Source organism: Schistocerca piceifrons, chromosome 2 (genome assembly GCF_021461385.2).
Source record: "Schistocerca piceifrons isolate TAMUIC-IGC-003096 chromosome 2, iqSchPice1.1, whole genome shotgun sequence".
Lineage (NCBI taxonomy): Eukaryota > Metazoa > Arthropoda > Insecta > Orthoptera > Acrididae > Schistocerca > Schistocerca piceifrons.
In genome coordinates, this window is record NC_060139.1 from 705,416,010 (window position 1) to 705,438,425 (window position 22,416).

The 22,416-nt window shown below is 38.8% G+C and overlaps 1 protein-coding gene across 1 annotated transcript in view; it reads right to left on the minus strand.

Annotated features, from left to right (window-relative positions):
* Positions 1–8,081: 8,081 nt before the first annotated feature.
* The window catches only part of LOC124777342 (transcription termination factor 3, mitochondrial), a 51,714-nt gene continuing 37,379 nt past the window's right edge, over positions 8,082–22,416 (minus strand). The window contains exons 4-5 of the mRNA XM_047252706.1: positions 12,999–13,089; positions 8,082–8,417 (exon numbers count right to left, since the gene is read on the minus strand). Coding sequence (XP_047108662.1) covers positions 8,137–8,417; positions 12,999–13,089 — 372 coding nt within the window. The 3' untranslated portion in view covers positions 8,082–8,136. The remainder of the gene's footprint in view (positions 8,418–12,998; positions 13,090–22,416) is intronic.

Below are 22,416 nucleotides of genomic sequence, written 5' to 3' on the forward strand. Positions count from 1 at the left end.
ATGCGACAAAAGGTAACTGGCAGAAATAATATTCTGTGGAAACTCGCTAACAGCAAATGGGGCGCTAAACATTCCATATTAAGAACCACCGCACAAGCCTTATGCTTCTCTACAGCCGAATATGCCTGCCCAGTATGGTTCAGATCAACCATTGCAAAGGAGGTCAGCATAAGTGTTAATGAAACATGTCGATTAACAATGGGATGCAGGAAACCTACTTCCCTATCAAAACTATACAGAGCTGCCAGATTTGCAAATCCCAACTCTCAGAGAACATCACATGACTTCACAGACAGGCTCAGCCAAACTATTGATGATCGGCATCGCCCTTTGGCACTGAGTGTAAACCCCTGGTGATTGAAATCCCTTAAAAGTTTCTTAGCCACGGTAATAGAAGAACCACCAGCTAATTGCTCACCTGTACAGAAAGTGCCCAGCGGATTCAGCACAAACTGGAAGGCGTGGAGGAAGACACTGAGCCGAATAAGGACAGTGGTGGCCCCAGTGAAGACAAATATGATTAGGTGGGGGCTTGGAACCATGGATGATAAATGTGACTGTGGCACTGTGCAGGATATGGAGCATCTGCTCGCCTGCCCAAACAGCCCTTATAGGTGCAACCCCAATGATTTATGGCTGGGCAAGCAAGAAGCCTTAGACGTGGCCCTATACTGGGCTGAAAGATTGTGACCTGGTTTCTGGACATGGAAAAGTAAAATTAAAGTCTGATGAACAGTCGCCATTGAGGAGAACGTACCAGGTCTTATTACTTAAGAAGGCTTCGAGAGGCTGACATATCTGGGAACCTATTATGTATGCTTGTACCTTTGTTAAAAGGCTGCAGCAGGCATCTGAAATGCATTTCAGAAATATAGGACTATGGAATGTACCTGTTGCCCTTCATCCATAATTTGCAGTGTATCGTTTGAGAGAAGGGTGAGCTTGTGATATCCATCTGTTTTATTTCCTCAGTGATTGTCCTCAGTGTCTATGTACTGCGTTGCTACACTGGCTGAAAAATAGGGGGGATAGAAGTTCAACACTGACTACATTAAATGATGCAGCCGACAGGTACACAGTTGTGTTTCACAGTTTTTTACTTTCACTCTTCACAGCCCTCCAGTAATACACAGTTATATGAGCAGTGCACTATTGTTTAACTTTCAATAGTCTCATTAATAGGTTGCAAGCAAACATCAACATACTACTACAATAGTTTGCTGTTGAACATCTATGAGCAGTAAAACAAAACCACACAGTTCACAGTCTTTCAAATAAATTTAACAGTCACTGTCACTGTTTTAACATACGGCCTATTTTTGTTACATTAATTTCATGGTTAAGACGATGCATTGTTGTTGTTCTAACCAACACAGGTTTCATGTCTGAAACTCGGCCATGGACTGACTGTCTCAGGACCAAAAATGAGGCCCTTATATATCATCACAATAATAGGCGTTGAAACTACACATTGTTTGATGTTTAATTTACACAAACTACAATTAAAATTTCACTCATTAAATTAACTGAATACATAAAAAAAATTGCGTCTTTTAACAGTTTTTTTCTACTACATGAGTTAGGCCCAATTATTTGTTTAAATGATGAAATTAACCGATATAGTTACGCAAAAAATACTTTTGACAAAACTAGTAATTACTTTGGATTTCATGAAGAGCTGTCTTTGCTAATATGTTTTCAAATAGAGCCAAATAAATACTTTAAGAATCCTATTAGTTGTTCTTCAAAATGTTTATAATTAGTACAGAACTTATATTTGTTTATAAGTCAACAATAGAAGTTAAGTTACGAAACGATTATGGATTTCAACCTCTAACAAAAGTATTAACTAGAAATAGTCAAAATAAATTAGGAAATTGCTGACACACACAAAACTATGCATAAAATTAGATCTGGTGCTATATTCTTTAAAACTGAGGGCCAATCTTTCTCTTTTATGAAAATGCAGATTATCCTCACGTATATTAATGGTAATTAATCAATCATGAAAAAATGAATTTTAAGGAGTTAGATGACAAAACAAGAGGGAACGTAAATATATCCCAGCTTGCTTCATCACAAGTGGCTCCTTCTTCTGGCAGAAGAGTTAAAAGGGAAGGAATAGGGGTGAAGAAAAAGGACTGGAGAGTCCATTAAATTTCAGGCATGCAGCCGAGCAAATAAAATTTCCTCCAACGATATTTCAGCCACGTATCATCTGGCCATCCTCAGAGTGAGTCACAAGACTGATGACAAGATGCCAAGCGCGGCCTTATATGCTCCACCGTGGTGGTACTGCGCATGCGGGTTACGGATGCTGGTCGGCAGCAGAGAAATATGTTTACACATGCACCACCTGTGGCAAAGGCGTACAGACATTCTATTTGCTTATTGATGTATGATTGGTGTGGCAGTGACACCATGACAACTTCTCTGCAGTTTAATTACCCCAAGAGCCGGATTACATGCTTTGTCCAAATTAAAACCATTGTCTCTTGCTTTGTCCAAATTAAAACCATTGTCTCTATTTATTAAATTATTAGCTAACCTAATCTCTATAGCTTCCTTTAAGACAGATTCCCAAAAAGAAGATGTGGATGTTAAAATCTTCACAGCACTGTAATTCATGGAATGCCCTGTATCAATACAATGTTTGGCCACAGCTGACTTGTCTGGCTGTAATAAGAATGTGTATCTTCAATGCTCCACACACCCCTCAGGAGCGGTGCTTGTTGTTTGACCTATCTACGACTTCTCACAATTTCTGCAAGGAATCTGATACACACCCACTTTACGAAGCTGTAAATTGTCCTTCACAGAGCCGAGTAAAGCTGCAGTCTTCGTGGGGGGCAGGAAGATCACCTTAACACAGTGTTTCTCAAGAATACGGCCTATCTTCGAGGAAAGAGCACCCACATAGGGCAAAAACGCACTAGATCTGAAGAAATTACTTTCTTCTTCCCCATCACATACCTGCATTTTAGGTTTTGCATTGAACGCTCTACGAATTTGTTGCGGAGGAAATCCATTCAATTTAAAAATGCTCTTGAGGTATGTGAACTCTTCTTGCAAATTGTCTTTATTGGATATACAGTGCCCCTGATGCACTAAGGTCTTAAGGACACCTATGGTCTGTGAAGGGTGATGGCAGCTACTGGCATGAAGATACAGATTTGTGTGTGTTGGTTTCCAATATACGGCATGTCCTAATGTGCCATCACCTTTATGGCGAAAGGCAACATCCAAAAAGGGGAAGCAGCCGTCTTTTTCTATTTCCATAGTAAGTTTAATGCTAGCATGGATGGAATTCAATTGCTCAAGAAAGTGATGTAACTCATCCATCCCATGGGGCCATAACACAAATGTGTTGTTCACGTACCTCCAGAAGACCGTTGGTTTAAAACTTGCTGAGTCCAGTGCCTTGTCCTCAAAGTCTTCCATGAATAAATTAGCTACCAGAGGGGAGGGGGGACTTCCCATGGCAACACTGTCAATTTGCTCACAAAATTCACCATTATACTGAAAATAAGATAATAAAAGCACATGTTCAAATAAGGCCGTAATGTTCTTATCAAAATGTTGACCGATAAGAGATAAAGAGTCCTTTAAAGGTACCTTAGTGTATAATGATACCACATCAAAACTAACACGCACATCTGTACTATTTAGCCAGACATTGCTAAGTCTCTGAATAAAATCCATAGAATTACGAATGTGGTGACTACATTTTCCTACCAATGGTTTCAATAAGGAAGCTAAATATTTTCACCTGCGTATTTTTCTGCCAAATGTTTGACATCTTGTCGTCAGTCTTGTGACTCCCTCTGAGGATGGCCGGACGATACGTGGCCGAAATATCAGTGGAGGAAATTTTATTTGTGCAGTTGCATGCCTGTAATTTAATGGACTATTCAGTACGCCGCAAGAAGTCGAAAATGCACAGGACTGGAAAGGTTTAGGGAAAGGGGTACAGTTCAGAAAAGTCCCCCAGAACCCCGGGTCAGTGTAAACTTACCAGCTGGGATGTGAAGGAAAGACTTTCCTTCTCATCCTGTCCGGTAAGTCTCCCCTGGCCAGGGGTTCTGGGTGAACTTTCAGAACTGTTCACCTTTCCCTAAACCTCTCCAGTCCTTTTCCTTCATCCCTCTTCATTCCCCTTCAACTCTTCTGCCAGAAGAAGGAGCCACTGACTCTGAAAGCTTGTAAAAGTCGAACACTTTTGTGTGCATGTTTTCCTGCCACTGCTTGGTTAGTAGATTTTTTATCCATCCGTTTACATTATTTCATCAAGTTTCTGCAATACAGGCAAATTCTGTAGAAGTATCTCATGCTATTAATGCGCAATATCAGACGATCTGTTATGGCCATTACTTTGTCTTACCTGAACTGGCTTCCTACAAGTCAGCAGCCAGCAACTACAAACATTTCAACACAGCAGATAAAGCAAAGCACTGTTGTACACTAAGGTCATTAAACTCAATTTAACATGTAGCTCTCCATTTGTTCATGCTTTATCTTGCTCACAATGAAAACTGAATTGCAACAACAACAATAACAGAGTAACAACCTCCTTTTTCTGTAAAATTCTCAAGATAATAACATAATAAAGATAATGTCAACATTACCACATCAGCATTGGCCCTATCAAGTCAATGTGAATTATTCGATGGGTTCACCATTAATAGGAAAGTGTGCTAATGTCGCTTCAACAAATGTATAATGATATGTTGTTTTTCTCACAAGCATTACACATTTTCATCCAATATGGGACATCCTTTTCTATACTGACAAACATTGATGAGATCATGTTCCCAGTCATCTTAATGCTTGGATGAGCCAAATTATGATAGTGTTGGAAAATGGGATATCTAAATGATTCAGCAATATAAGAACATATAGTTTGTGTTTACACATCACATCACAATACTGTTTTCCTCCATGTGTCAAATGGAATTTTAATTTAAGTGCTGTGTGACCACTGGACAGTAGGTGATGAAGCTCTTTGTCATCTTCTTCTGTTCGGCTGTATCTTCATAGTTAATATGAACTAATTCTTTAAGCCTTGATAAGCTATCAGCAACATTATCTTTTTTAACAGATACATGTTGCAGATCTGTAGTAAATTGTGAACTATACTCGAGTTAACATCAATGGTTTGTCATTGCTTTCTCATCTTGTGCTTAAATGCGTATTTTAGAGGGAGAATGTTTGGTATAAATAATGAAGTCTCTTCCTTCTAACAGATACCTGAAATATTTGACAGCCATGTATAAATTAAGAGCTCTCTATCCTATATGGGATACAACCACTATGTTGATGCGAGCTTTTTTTTGGAAAAAAAATATACAGTCAGTCAGTCTCCATTGTTTACCTTGCCGCTGTTGCAATGCAGCACCTGCAGCAAAATAATGTGCAAGCAGAAATAATGTGAGCTGGCTGTACAAACCAGGAAATGTCAAAATCATGGTAACTGCAATACCTTTTTTGCATTTTTGGAACTGATCGATTGTTTCTTCTGTCCTGTCAATATGTCTTCAGTCATGTTTAGTGTGTCTTTTAAACAATCATCAGCAAAGCTTGGATTTCAGAAGCATGTTCCAAATGCCAATGATAAAAACTGATGATTCCTTAGAATGCTCCAAGTTCACAAACTGTTTTGGGTCATTTGTAATTCATTATTGCTGCAACCCTTCCTGGATCTGGCAGCTTTGTTCCTGCAAGTGTAATTAAATGTCCTATGACTGTTAGCTGTTGTAGAACAAATACTGATTTTCTAACATTTAATATAAGGCCATACTTATTCAACAGTTCAAAGAGTAAATTCAGATGCTCAACAAGCTGCTCTGGAGATCCAAATGCTATTAAAAAAACCATCTAAATATGGGAAACATAAATTTAATTCTCTTTATAAACCTCTGAAATGTGCTAGGTGCATTGGAAAGTCTTGAAGGGCATAAATTAAATTTATAAAGACTAAAAGATGTAGTAATAGCTGATTTTGGTTTACCTTCTTTGCCTAATGGAATTTGGTAATAGGTCTTTGCGAATACATTTTTATTTTCAAGCATAAAATTTAAATCACCTCGTGGAACTGGAGATCAATCAGGGAGAATCCTGTCATTCAAACAGTGATAATCTCCACAAACTTGCGATTGTGATTGATGTATAATAACATTATTTACCAACTCATTTTCAGTCATTTTGCAATTTTTTTGGGTCCACTCTATGAGCCTTAACTATATATTGGTGGACCACTAGACATAGTGATACAATGCAGCACTTTATGCTTCAACACTTTTGGTACTATGGATGATTTTGTTAGTTCAGGAAATTTCTCCAAGAGACTGGAAAACTGGCATGTTGCATAGAGCACATTTACTTACTCTTTGGCATTTACAGTGATTATTTGTGCTGAAATTTGTAATTTGGTGATGTTGTCTAACAACTTTATATTTTTGAGACCAATGAGTAAACCATAATGATGAAGATAATCAGCCCGCAATATGCCTCTTGATACATCTACTACAATGGCTGGTCATTCAGAATTGTATATGTCTGGCATTTCAACTTTTATTTTGCCATTGTCAATGCTAAACACATTTTTCAGGCTTACATCATGTGACAAATTTTGAAAGATAATAGCAATATTTACCATTTTTATCGAATTTTGCTCTGCTTCTACTTCTACTCTGCGATTTTCACCCACTTGGTTTTCAAAGCATCTTAACCTCATTTTACAATTCTTAGGAGGTTTTACACAGACGGTGACAATGATATTGATGGAATGGAATGAAGTGATGCAATTTGAACCTCCTCAACAGAGTTAATTTTGACTATACAATTGCCATTTGAGCTATCTTATCCACTGTTTCATCAGATATAACTAAAATACTTTGAATATTACTAGGAAATTTTTCAAGCCATTTTAATTGGCTAGGATTCACAGCATCACGTTCTCAACCACTCAAAAGTTTTTGACACTCTTCACTTTCTTTAAATACAGTTAAAAAAAACAGCCTTTCGCAAAATAATATTTATTGTTCTCATCACTAAATTCCATACATTCTCAACTAATTTTGGCTCCAGCTGGGCAAGCAAATAGTTAAATGTAGTCAACTCTGTGTCTGTAAACTGCACTTTGGCTTGACAAAACCATATGTCTCGCTTTTCAATCCAAAATGATGGCAGATTAACACTTACCTTACCAATTTCCAGTTTAAACCTTTCATTATTCCTTTCCAGTTCATTGTCTGTTGACACACTTTGCATTTTTAAACACACTACACGAAAAATTCAAATCAAATAAAAATTACGTTTAAAATTTTGCCACAAATTATGTTGCAAATGTTGTCGTCTTGCCAGTCACATCATGGTCACCAATTTGTTAAACACTTAGTTCATTAAAGACTCAATTTCATGTGTACCTTTCCAATTGTTTATAATTTATCTCACACACAACGAAAACTGAATTACAACAAAAGAGTAACAACTTTCTTTTTTTTTGTTAAATGCCAAGGATGATAATGCTATTATGCCAGCATCACCATGGCAAACATTCTGCAGACACATACAATTACAAATATTAATTTCTCATGTTCCCACTGAACCAAACCAGTACCCAGCCAAAAATGACAGAACTCCCTGAAGAGCTCCCAGTTTTCTATGATCCAAGGGACTTGTGTAACTTAATGAACAATGTGGATGCAGTAAGCATTACCCCCAAATGCAAAATAGGTGCACATTAAGAGTGATATGGAAGTCAGTCCCTATAATATCTTAGTTCACTTTTTGAAGGCAAAGAAGACAGTCATTATTTATTTTCTTTTAGCACATTAAATTGACATGATTCATCTCTGTGTACCAAACTGTCTTTCTTGATAGTGTCAAAAATTGTGTACCAGTATTCTATGTTTTGAATTTTAAAAAATGAAACATGTTTGAAAGCCTAGTTGCCTCCACATTGTAAAATATCTAAACATGCTTTATATGCAAAATAAGTAACAGTAATGCACAAATTAAAAAGTAAAATAACACTGTCAACTTCTAAAACAATGGGAAGGAAAATCACATTTGCAACAAAACAAAGATATGTACTTTATTCACAAAGACAGTAAAAGTGTATTACAAAAAATTCTGCTAACACAATGTTTTCAAAAATTCATTATATGTTTGTATAGATGCCTTTGCTACAGTATCACAGAATTCAGTATCAGTGCCTGAGACTAGTTTCTCCAAAGAAACATAACTTTCTTTTTTAGGGTTGTACTGAGCCCGATTTAGAGCCACTAAAAATAGGTGCCTCTGCCGTACTCTAAATTCACGACATGTCAGTATTTTTGAAGAGGCAGCAATCTGTTCATGCGGAACCTTCATCACGTTATGTACAAAATGGAATCTTGAAAGTAAAGATTTTTGACCTGAAATGAAACAAAAGCTACTGTTTACACAAACAGTTGTTTCACATTTACGACAAATATTAGGTTGATTACTGTCTTGTTTCAGGATATTATTGAAGTATTATACATATAATACTTATTAGCCTGTAATAAGAGTTATTCCATAAGTGCAAAGATTTACCCCCCTCCCCAAATCCATGGAGTCATATAAATACTACCAGCCACTTTACTGTGATAGTCCTTAGTGGATAATTCATAAAAACTGAATAATACTTTGTCATTATTATGAAAAGATTAGATTGCTATTTATCTTATAGCTGAGATGTTGAGTCCCAGACAGGCACAACAAAAAGACTGCTAAACAAGTAAGCTTTGGCCAAAAGGCCTTCTCCTGTCTTCTGAAGTAAAACATTGACTCTGGTTACTGAGGCCAGACTCTGGCCTGGATATATGTTTGTTTGGTGGGGCAGGGGGGGGGGGGGGGGGGTGTGGCAAGAAGAAGGCCTTTTGCCTTTTGGCCAAAAGCTTACATGCTTAGCATTCTTTTGTTGTGCCTGTTTGTGACTCAACATCTCCACTATATGGTGAGTAGCAGTCTACCCTTTTCATAATGTTGTCATTATTCCACTGTTCAAATAATACATTGGATTCTCAGGCAGACTGGGTATGTTTCCATGCTATGCCATATTTGCCTTGACCAGGCACACATTAGTTCTGTATAGCACAAATATGTGGTAGCAGAGGTACAATGATGTTATGATTAAGACAATCAAAGCTGATAGCATATAAGCACCCTTACTAAAATATTTTGAGAGGAATATGATTATGATAATTTATACTCAAGAGTAAGATATAAAATCCCTATTTGATGTCTGATCCCCTTCCATAAAACTCTAACATGCAGTCATGCTCGCATGTGCACACACGCATGCACGCACACGCGCACACACACACACACACACACACACACACACACACACACACAGAGAGAGAGAGAGAGAGAGAGAGAGAGAGAGAGAGAGAGAGAGAGAGAGAGCTAAAATTCCGTAACATGTACTATAGTTAGCTGATCATTGGGTAAAAAAGGATGAGGCAATAACTTAGAAAACACATTACACTCTTTTACCTAATAACTTAGGTAGATAGCCAAACCAAAAACAAAATACTAAAATCCATACCATATTTTTTATCACCAAAAATAGAGGTTAGAGCAGCTGGTAATCTACTTGCTGCACTTGTCATTATATAAAATGTATAAAGATAACTGTACATCACAAATATATTGTATGCTAATAAAACCTCTGGGTGCAGCAGGAACACGTCTTGTAGAACTATGGTATGTCCATAGGCAAGTAAGAATTATTTTGTCACCTCAGATGCCAGTAAGATGAACACTATAGAGGAATCATTTGCTTCACCTAGCCTGCTTTTTGTTAATCAACCTCTGCCAATGCCCTTTCCATACATGTATGTGCCTCTGCCTGAACAGTGAGGTGATTTCCAGAAGTCATGGTATCCAGCAGAATGACACAGCCTTTCCATACCTCTACAGGTGGAGAAAGTTGTCCTGTGGTACATGCATCTCATCTACTACATTTTTCTAAAGATCTCATCATTTGTTGTAAAAACTACAAGTTCTCTAGGTAAGTGTGTCTTGAAATAACTTTCAAGAAGTAAAACAGAGCAGCAATGTATTCCTGTTTAGATCCAACAATATAAACTTCTATAAAACACGTGTTTAAAAACTGTATGCAGTACAAGTATATCTATAAATCTAATAAGATAACGAGACTTCTTTCTGACTAGGATGTTGGTCAGTTCAATGTTCCATTACTGTCCACATTATGTTCTGGCAAGTCCTGCTTGGCCTTGTTGTTCACATTCAGTTCAAGACTATTTGCTCCACTGCGAAGCAAGCAATTACATGAAATTTCAGTGACGGTGGAATTGATGAAGGCTATATATCAACAATAGAGAGGTCCCTGAAGCATTCAACTTGGGACTTGCTGAAGAGAAATGCAACATTCACACAGAGCACACAACTAACATTTTCTGGACTCATACTGCACACACCAAATGTATTTAATGTCACTGTGCAACAAATCCTAGAGATGCAACACAACATAACCGAATAATACATTCAACACCAATCACGAGATTCTGTTCCAGTTGCCAACCACCGATCAAAAAGCACTCTATTCTGCAGCTCACCTCAGTCATTACTGAACACCTACCTTGTCAGCAACTCCATTAGTCACCATCACTCAACATTGGATTAGTACTCTTCACTGAGAATGGCATATCAACTTGTAAACTACATCAGATAACAATTAGTGTCTTGGATTTTAAATTACTAACTATTCAGATGCATTTGAACTGTCACTAGAGGCAACAGTTGCATTAGGAACTGCAAAATCTTTCTGCTAGTCCCACAATGTTAACTGTACTACTTCATTTAGTAATTGATCATCTGTCATCATTTGAAGGAAAACTTAAGTATTCTTATACTGAACTAACATGGGTTTGTAATCTTGGATTTAAAGCTGCACAAGCCAAAGTTCTGACAATTACTCTCAGCCATATAAGGTAAAAAGGTAAAACTGTTTGAACATCACATCACTATAATTGGAGGTGGTTCACCCGTGCCTTCCTTCGAACTGACTTACCCAGTTAGCTACAGTGTGACTTACAGTTTATCTTGGAATCTAAACCAAGATGTGGCTCAGCATTTTTCACATTAGCTAATATTGGCAGAGGGGAAAGAAGTGATAAGCAGTGAATAAAAATCCTAGAATGGGCCGAGAATCAAACCTGAGACATGCGTATCCGTAGTCCGCCACCGAGCCACACCTTCAACTATACATGCTGCAATAAATCCATCTTGTCACGTGACACAAGTGCAGTTGAGCAAAATTGCAACAATATTAACTAAATACAACACTGAAAAACTCTCAAGGTAGCTACCATCTACAACAGCAAAATCCATTGGTATCCACTAGTAGTAAATATATTTTATTCATCCTTCAACAACATACTGCTCCAATTAAGATAGGACAAACTTTTCACACGGTGAGACTGAAACACAACTCATGTCAAATACCTCCTTTCAACAAAGGCTATCAGTGACAATGAACAGAAACATAGAGGCAGCTCTTCTGGTAGCATACAGTACCCTGTCATAGAGCACATTTTGCAGCAATATGAAGAAACAAGAAATACTGGCTGCAGTGTTAAATTTATTATGTCCCAATTAGTAAATAAATAAAAAAAATTCAACACTGCAACCAAGACTGCTTGTTTCTTCATATCATACATACTGGTTGCTGTACCAACTCTGGAATGAAATGAAAAAAGTTTCACACTTTGCAACTTAATAGCTGCGACCAAGTTGCCCTTAGGCAGACAGATTCTGACATAACTCCCTATCAGTTGAAATTAAAAACAGACACACACACACACACACACACACACACACACACAGAGTGAGTGAGTGAGTGAGAGAGAGAGAGAGAGAGAGAGAGAGAGAGAGAGAGATAGTTTCCTGGCACCCACCTAGACTAAAATTGTATTTATTACTCTTACCAGTGGGTAACTCTTGTTTTGTGTATCCTTCCTTTTATTTCTGCCATCAATTTCAAAGTTCTCCATTCATACTTTTCTTCTTTTTTTGTCTCTCTGTTGTCATAAGGCAGCCTGCATTGTCTTTTCTTTTCTCAGGTGCTGCTTTTACACCATTCTTTATCATTGCTGTTCCCCATCTCTTAACCGATTCTTTTTTTTTTTCAATCTTTTTTATATCTCTCTGACCTGTGAACTGCCTTCAATGTCACTTTCAGCATCTCATTTTATCAAATAACGTGTTTTCCACAATAGCATATGACTGATGACTTCTCTCTCACTCCGCCCTGCATTGCCACTTTTGAGCCAGAGTTAAATGTGACCATAGTATTTAATCCCTAATAGTTAAATTGCTTCCTAACCTACCTTTTGTCTGCAGAGGAACTAATTCCATCATAAAAGCTGATGTTTGTGCCCAAATCTGTGGCTCCTTTGTAAGTAAAACATTATATTTATCTTTCTAGAAACTTCTTTGGAGGTCAATTTCTTCTTCTTCTTCTTCTTCTTCTTCTCCTCCTCCTCCTCCTCTTCCTCCTCCTCCCCCTCCTTACATTTAAATCATCAGCCTTCTGACTGATCTGATGTGGCCCACCATCAACTCGTCTCTTGTACCAACCTTTTTATCCCAGAGTAGCACTTGCAACCTACGTCCTCAGTTATTTGCTGGATATATTCCAATCTTGTCTTTCCCTACAGTTTTTACCCTCTGCAGTGCCCTCCACTACCATGGAAGTTATTCCTGGGTGCCTTAACAGAAGCCCTGTCATCCTGTCCCTCCTCCTCATCACTGTTTTCCGTATGTTGCTTTCTTCACTGATTCTGCAGAGAACCTACCCTTTTCTTATAGGCACACTTCTGAGGAAAACTATTTCTTGTGTTTAATATTACACGAGAAGAATAACATTAAAATTAAAATTGTATAACTTCTTGAATAGGAATATTAATAATTACACAACTGGGTTAAGAGAAAGCCAAGTAACTTACTTATAATCCAGAGCCTGGGTGTTGAAAGCAACATTTTCTTTAATTCTTCATCACTGAACCCCATTTCTTCCTTAATCGCAAATGTACTCTCCTAGAAAACAAATTGTTAGTGAAAGTACCACAAATGAGAGACATTATAAAAACAATGTAACTACATGTTTTAAGTGTTGTCATATGGCTTTGGGAAAGGGGGGAGGGGGCAGGAGTATATGGGTTTATAAGCTGACAAAAATAACGTTAAATTGCTATTAGTGATCACCATTGGCCAGGGTCATTAGTTTTTGTGAAAGGCAGAATTCCACAGCCTCCCTGAGGACATTGACATAATAGCATAACACACGTGCCTTGAATTTTCATCATGGGACTGTATAGTGTGTTTAATGGGAGTGTTTGTTTGGAAACAGCTGATCCGTTGGACAGGGGCAGCCCATTATGGTGCATGTTTTTCATCCAGCCTCTCTTACACTATTCTTATTGTCTGTCTGCAAGGAGTTTTAGATCATCTTTAACTGTGGCAAGGAGCACACCTGGATCTACATCCATAATATGGAAAACCACTGTGAAATGCATGGCAGGGGATACTTCCCACTGTACCAGTCAACAAGTGTTGTTCCTGTTTCATTCACATATGGAGCGTGGGAGAAATGACTGCCTAAACATCTCTGTGTGCACTGTAATTAGTCTAAGCTTTGTCTTTGCAATCAATGTGGGATTGATATGTTGAAGGCCATAGTAAATTCTTAGGTTCGTCATTTAAATTTGGTTCTTGAAACTTTGGAAATAGGTTTTCACTGAACAGTTCACATTCTGTATTCAAGCATTTGCCAGTTCATTTCTTAAGTGTCTCCATAAACTCTTCCATGGGTTAAACAAATCTGTAAACATTTTAACTGCTCTTCTCTGCGTACAAAATGTCCACTGCTGGTGCTATTCAACATAGGTCCTGCACACTTGAGCAATATTCTATGATGTATTGCATGAGTGTTTTGTCAGCAATCTACTTTGTACACTGACTGCATTTACGTAGTATTCTTCCCATGAACTGAAGTCTGTCTCCTGCTTTACCCACAACAGATTCTATAGCACTACAAATTGTTTCATTTAAATATTTGAATAAATTTACTGTTTCCAATTGTGGCTCATTCGTATTGTAGTCACAGCATACTAAGTTTTTTTCTGTTAAGAGAAATACAAAATTTTGGATTTACGAATATTTAAAGCAGGTTGCCAATCTCTGAACATGTTTAAAATCTTATCAAAATAGGACTGAATATTTGTGCACTTTTTTCAGACAGCATTTAATTATAAAAAACTGATGTGTTTTCAAAAGGTTGAGGCTACTATTAGTATTGTCTGAAAGGGACCAGAGGACACACACATTTGATATTCTTGTGATGTAGGGCTGACATATGGTAGCAAGGATGTGGTGTGATGGGTTGATCCTGTGGTGACACACTATTTTGACACCTTGATCCGGAAAGGACTGTTCCTCTTAACTGGCGATTGCTACACCAGTTTTTCTCAAACACAGTTTTGAGATGTTGCAACTCATGTTGGATAGAGACTTTTTTGTCACAACATACATAGGTCCTGAGCATGATGTATGCTACATACATGGTTTTTTGTTGCCGGATCAGTGTGTGACCAGAATGTCCACAAATGGTAGTTGACTGTCTTTACCATACTCCATGGCGAACCTGATTTAGAATGTATAGAGTAATGATGACCCAAAAAATTTACGTGGTTCCACTTCACTTTGCAGGCTGAGGAGCCATGGTGGCACTTTAAAATTGTGAAAAAGGTGATAAAGCGTTCTGAAAAGGTGTATTTTAAAAGGTTACAAATTATTTCAATAAACAGCTATCAAAAAATGAATTGTTTTAATTTTTGATTATCCTCTACCAAAATGGCCAGTTAAGACCAAAGAAATTTCTCTATTATGATCCTGGATAGGGTATGGTATGTAACATCGGCAATAAATTTTGGGTGTTGATAAATTAAAATCAGCTCCACTGCAACCGTGTGCATAGAGGCACAGAGGTGCCAATATCTAATTTCACAAGCAATCCTGTTTGTACACCACAAGGTGGCTGAGCCAAGTCACACAATCATAATGACACTGCAAAAAAGCTGTGCAACTACAAGTCAGTCTGTGGAATATTTCTCAAAATGGAAACACAGGAAAGTTGATTTGAACATGACTAGAAGCAATTTATTGGCACAAATGTGTTACTAACTACAATAAATAACCTCCGATTCTAGCACAGTTATGCACAGTCTGCCAGCAGCCTCACACCCATCGACTTAGAATGACACACTGGATGAGCCATCACTCAGGCTCTGTGGCAGCACCAAACTTCTGCTTTGGAGGGCAGCGTTTCACGGCCAGGGCGATGCTGTCACCATTCTTCCACACCAGGGCAAACTTCTAGTCCTGTATCAGTAGCCGCCTAAGAGAACTCAGCAGAAGTATGCATTGCTGAGCTAGATAAACAGTGACAGCAAAGTAGGACATGTACGTCAAACTGTCATCCCGACGCCACGACTTTCTAACGTCATCAGCACTGTCCGTGGACTACACCTGCAGAGGTCATATCCAGGGGCATCATAGAACTCCAATATTGTAACACAAGATGAAATGAAATACTGAAATTTATTCTGGAAATTCAACTCTAATAGGTACAGTTGTACTACCTAACGCAACATATGAAAAATTGTCCCCAACCAGGACTGGGCAGTGGACACATTTTTAAGGGGTTGCCATCTGATATCTATGGAAGAGTGAGAATGGGTAACCCAGAGTATTTATAATCTGCAGACAGATTAGCCATGGAGTATGAAGAGATCAATATACTAAGAGGAATACAAGACAAGAGGAGTATTCTTTGCTAACATGAAGTGTGGGAGGAAGGGACATAGCAGAGACAATGTTGCTAAGCTCAGTGTGATAGATGTGGTGTGGCTGGAAACCACCAACTTGAATATAGAAATGGTAAGGCAAACAGGGATAATTAAGCAGGTGTTAAAAGCAAAGTGGAACCCCAGGATTGCCGTGCGGAGCTCTCAATAAATGTTGATGCAATTGATGAAGATGTAGAGGTGGAATGTAGTATAGTGGGAAAAGTGAAGGGTAAAAAGCAGAAGTTTTTATTGGGCACAATGAAAGTTGGTAGCTAATTTGTAAGACCTGGGTGATGTGGCTAGGGACACAAGGAAAAAGCCAGTGTGCACCAGGGCACTGCATAGGAAGTTGGAGCATCTTAGAGGTAGAGATAGATTGGGAATGGAGAAATTGTTGTTTGAATTTGAGACTTAGTTTTATCCATGAAGGCATTTACCAGAAACACCTATAATACAGTATTGTATCCCTACAGGAACTATGTCACTGGTATATTCTAGACCTTACTGTACACCACAATATTTGCAACCAGTATTAGAAGAGCTCATTCATCAACAGCTAGTGGATGGGGGATGGGGTAACAGAGGAAAGCACTGTAGAGTCTGTTGTGACTACAGACATCTTAACAACAAAACCATAACCAATGCATATCCAATCCCAAACATCACTGAAACCAAAGACAATGTGGGGCAGTGTAAGTACTTCTCTACCTTAGACCTGAGGAGAGGGTACCAGCAGATAAAGGTATACATCGAAGACCATCTCAAAACAGGTTTCTTGGTCCCCTGGGACCATTTCCAGTGTTACAGGTTGCTGTTTGGAATGCTCTGGCAATATTTCGGCATTTGCTGGATGGAATGTTGAGGAGACTGAAACTTCACATGTGCATGGTATATTTAGATACTACATTTTTTTATTTTTTTATTTATTTTTTTATTTTTTTGTGTGTGACAGACCATATCAGATGCTTTTAGAAGATTACAAGCAGCAAATTTAGCACTAAGCATGGAAAAATGTCACTTTGCATTGCAAGAAATTACGTACGGTGAAACCTCGCTTTTACAATTTTCAAGGGACTTCAAAAAGTGGTGTACAATGTGGGCAATAACATTTTTAGCTGTAAAAGTTACATATGGGATACCCCCTTGCATTTTCACAATTCATGTATTAGATATGTACTTAATAGCCAACAAAATACTTGTCAGAGACTTGTTTGTTATCTAATAAGGATTATTATCTAATAAAAACAGCTGATTTAACTGGAACTGTCTGGGAAATAGAAACGTTTGACTGAATTTCATACATCATAATTAATATTTTTCAAAAGCCTGCAGCTCTCATTCATTATTTAAGTAATGACACATTGCACCAGTTACGTATTTTTCCATGTTTAGCACTACGTGCTTAGAGAATTTTGCACATTATTGAGCGCAAATATTTACGTAAGTATTTTGTGTGGTGTTTGCATATGTGTAGTTCTGCATCTCTTGCACTGCACTCATCTTCTTGAGATTATCAGGTAATGGTGCCTCCTGAGTTACATAGAAAGCGCCCCCCCCCCCCCTCTCCACACACACACACACACACACACACACACACACACACACACACAAACAAACTATTGTGCACATTGTTTGTAAACATTACAAAATGTACATATGTAAATACTGCACTTCAGAACGAGACTAAATACTTGAAATACATTTTGATCAGCATGAAAAAACTACGTATTTTGCACTGTATTTAGAGCAAAAACATTTGAGTGGTGCAAAGTGAGTGAAGGTGTCAATTAGCTCTACTAGTGGCCAAACAACAAAATACACTAAATATGGTTTGACAAAGGTGTCACAATGATCACAAAAACCACAAAACTACATATGCACAGTACAGACAGTTTGGAAATGGTTTTGATTGGTCATGATATCTTTACTTGAATGCACCTAGTTGCTCCCATAAGGCACATCAAGTAGAGCTTGGCAGCGGAAGGAGATACAGCATGAACTGTTCCAACTTTTACCCATTTACGGGTTCAAATCCGTCATACGAGCAACTGCAAGGGCAAATGTGGCAGATAGTGGAAGTAGTGCCACAAGGGTATAGTGATGTAAGCGAGGTTCGTTGGATGTAGGAGGGTAGGTTACTGAAAACAGTTTTTGGGACTCCAGATGCTGGTGACATCTGGGAACAGAATGGTATGATAGAGCAAGTGGATAGATGAGCAAGGAGGAAAAAGATATCATGGAACAGCACACTACACAGTTAACTAGTGTGGAACAAGGGATACTGGACAACATACAGGTACTGGCCCATGCGAATGCAATTATATTTAGGTAAAGTAGGCCAGGATTGTCCACATGATGTCCTGGAGCTATGATCATATTTTCAGAAAGTAGGGATGTAAGGGGGTTTGTTCTATTAATAGTACAGTAGTGAACTGCTACAAGCAAGGAAGCTCGTGGGAGCAAAACTTTTGGAACTCCATGATAATCAAATACTTATTAACATGGAAGACTGTGATATAACAGAGCAGACCTTTCACCTATAAGCCTCTCCTATAAGTGAACACTATGCAACCAATGTTGGACTGGCCAGAGAAGTCACTAGCAATCCTTCCAGTGAGAAATCTGACCTACCTGAATGAAACACAAGATCCTAATCTAGTCCTATCTTTAAACCTGCTAACAGACATGCAAGAGGGACATGTTTTGGTAGAGCAAATGCTTTCATATGTACAGAAATGCTGGGAGGAGTGGCAGCACATGATTAAGATCATAAGCACCAGGCCGGTGTTGACTTCATTTTGCGCAGCCTTAAGTGGATGGCCACTCATCAATGTGATTCTCCAGTACATCTGATACATGAGAAGGTATGAAGCATGCAAGACACTTGATATAGTAATAAGAAAGTGTATTGTAGTATATAATTAATTGTGATGTGAAAGAACCTCGAGCGGTGTTTAAACGAGCACTGTTGTTGACACTACGAGACACCATAAGGGCACGATGAAGGGATATTTATACAAACAGTTGTTTAGTGTTTTTGAGGGGTTAATGTTAAGAGGTAGCTCAAATGAGAATGGAGGTTTTTGTAGTTATGTAAGGATGGATGAACAAGCTGATGGGCTGAGAGTTGTAGAGGGTATGTGCCCCATGTTTGGTTAACGTTAGAGGAAAATTGTGAATAATCTATGCCGTAGCTCTGTATGTGACATCTTCTGTTGCAAACTGATCATGCGTTCAGAGGACAGCTATGTAGGTCCACTGCTAAATTTTGGGTGTTACTTAATTATGAGGGTTGCCCAGAAAGTAATCCACTGCATTTTTTTCCTCAGCCGAAAACAATGCTACGAATGTGAAACATTACATATGTATTATTTGAAGTCTCCTGAGTGAGTGCACCAAGTTTCTGTCACTCCTGACAGGTAGCATAGCTGCAGGACAGTTCAAACTGGTGTCAACTGGCGTCTATAGGTGATGTACATTACAAGCAATGTGCCGTCATTGAATTTCTCACTGCAGAGAAAGAAACTGTGGAGAATATTCACAAACACTTGTGCAAAGTCTATGGAGCATCTGCAGAAGTACAGTTGGTCACTGGGCATGGAGAGTGAGGACATCAGAAGGCGGTTCGGCGGAGCTCCACAATTTGCAGTGGTCAGGGAGACCATCCACGGCTGTCACACTTGACATGTTGCAGCAAGGTGCTGTTGTCATTCGTGAGGACAGATGCATTACAACTCAGCAGGTGGCGCTGCAACTGTCAATCAGAAAAGGAAGTTCATACAGTGATGCACTGGCTCCACCACCAGGACAAGGACTGGTATTGACAGGGTGTACATACCCTTGTTTCGCGCTGGAGGAGGAGGAGGAGGAAGTTAGTGTTTAACGTCCCGTCGACAACAAGGTCATTAGAGACGGAGCACAAGCTCGAGTTAGGAAAGGATGGGGAAGGAAATCGGCCGTGCCCTTTCAAAGGAACCATCCCGGCATTTGCCTGAAGTGATTCGCGCTGGAGATTACATGGAAAAACAAGGTGTATAGATAAAACACCATTATTTTGCGTGTGTAATTTTCATTATGTTCAATAAAGAATTGTTGAAGAAAAAAAATGCAGTACATTACTTTCTAGGCAACCCTCGTAAAATCAACTCCACTGCATCCATGTGTGAAGCAAGTAGGCAGACACAGATACACTGACATAAAATTTCACACACAAGTCTAGTTTTACACTGCAAGGCAGATGAGCCAAGCCACACAATGATGGTGACACTGCAGAAGTGCTGTGCAACTACGAGCCAACCTGCAGAGTCTTTTCACAGCATGGAGACACAGGGGAGCTGATTTGTACATGTCTGTAAGCAATGTGTCGGCACAACAAGTGTGCTATTAAGCACTATAAATACCCTCTGATTCTAGCACAATTATGCATACTCTGGCAGCACCCTATGTGACAGTGTGTCAAGATGAGTCTCCATCATGCTACGGGCCAGCCAGCAGCCAACAACGGTCTGAACAGCCAGCTCCACCAGAACAGCTCACTGTTCTAAGTCCACACCTAAGGACTTAAAATGAACGACACAATGGATGAGCTGTTCCCCAGGCTCCATGGCAGCACCAAACGTCTGCCTTGGATGGCAGGGGACTGCAGTCAGGATGGTACTCCACCATCCTTCCACACCAGGTCAAGTTTCTAACACAGTAGCAAGAGATACCGACAAGAATTCAGTGGATATACACATTGTTGGCACTGCTCCCTCAGGGCACATGCTGCTGAGTGGGGCAAACAGTGTCAGCCAAGCAGGGCGTGGACAACAAACAGCCATTCTGCCGCTGCGATCTTCTGACATCATCGGCCCTGCCAGTGGACTATTTGCCTGCAGGCACGTATGCAGGGCCAGTGCAGGGCCACTGCAGCTCTTCAAAATTGAACCTCAAGATGAAATAAAATATACTGTGTCTTGCAGCAGGGCTTTCCTAGCCACCTCTGGCCAGCACCACCACTTCCACAACGCGTCACTCCACACACCTCTACACCACAGTGGCCCCACTCAACCCACATCACTAACGGTATTTCGGTATTGGTAATCATAATTCACATACAAAATTTACATCACATTTTTGCAGCTAATAACATTGTAAATTTCAATACTGGGAAAAGATCACAAAACAGTTTTGGACACTTGTCTCATAGTAAACTGATTTTTTTTTTTGTTGTTGTTGTTGTTGTTCATCTTTCAATCTCCTCTTCAAGATGCCTTTCGTTTGTTTCATGTGTTTGTTTTTCTTCTAATTCAGGTTTTCTTTTCCTTTTACATTCTTCTGTATAAGCAGTATAAATTTTATGTGTTTGCTGTCCATCCCTAAGCAATGTGAGGCAATGGATACAGAAAGAAAATGGGAGTATTTTCCCAAAGCATCCCTCACAGTCAAAATACTGTTTAAAAATCTTTTTGTCATTCCTGCCTAGTCTTCTCCTAATGTGTGCTTCAAAATGGAATGAATACCTTCTCTCTATTTTCATATTTCCATCAAGGCAATGTAAAAGAAGCTTTAACAAGTCTTGAAACATTTGGGTGCATCAGTTGTATAGCTGATGAGTCTTTTGCTGTGATGTGCTGCTGCCAGTAATTGTCAATACCTTTGTTACCTAAAGCTGGATCATCTTTTTCAAACTGTAGAACCTCCCACTCGTCTAATAAGTATCTTGCCAGACATCAAAAAGCATAATTTTTGCAAATCTTTAATATTTCACTGCAGCTTCTGCTCCTTATTCTTTGTTTTGGGCCTAAAATCAGGCAATTCAGTGGTTATTGAACTATCTTTGGTAATTAACATTCTTACTGCTGGCACCAAGCTTGAAGGTTGTACCTGATCTGAAAGTTCTAACTGTAACGTATGTGGCACACATTTAATTTCAAAATTGTACTGATATTTTGTTGAAAGTGACTGATTAAAAATTAACTACAACCTTTAGTCTCAAAACTAACAGAGCAAGAACAAACACTGCAAAATAGTTCACTTTCACTCATTTGCAGAAACTTTACTTTTCAAACTCACTCTCTTTTCATGCCAATCACTTCGGAATTTGCATTTTTCCATCTCAAAAAGTTTATTTATGAAACAGAACAGAGTATCACAGCAGCAGTTTTGTTACTAGAGCAAAATTCATGAATAAGAAACTTGGAAACAAAAGTAAATAACTTATTTTCTTCTTAAAAAGAGCAAAAAAAGGGTGAAAAAGGTGAGAACCTGTAAAACAAGATGACTCACTTTTCACCCTTTTTATTTGCAGCAAAAAGCTGGTTTCAATGCCAACAATTTTCGAGCAGACATCTCAGTGTGCTCCATGAGTAGATTGACAACCAAGGATGACAAAGGATGGCCTATAACTACACTGTCAGTTTCTTCGTGTTATTCCCCACTGAATAGTAAATAATGGATATAAGTACGTGTTAGAAGAGTCTCACAAGCATATCAGACCCCCCCCCCCCTCCCACTTGCACACACACACACACACACA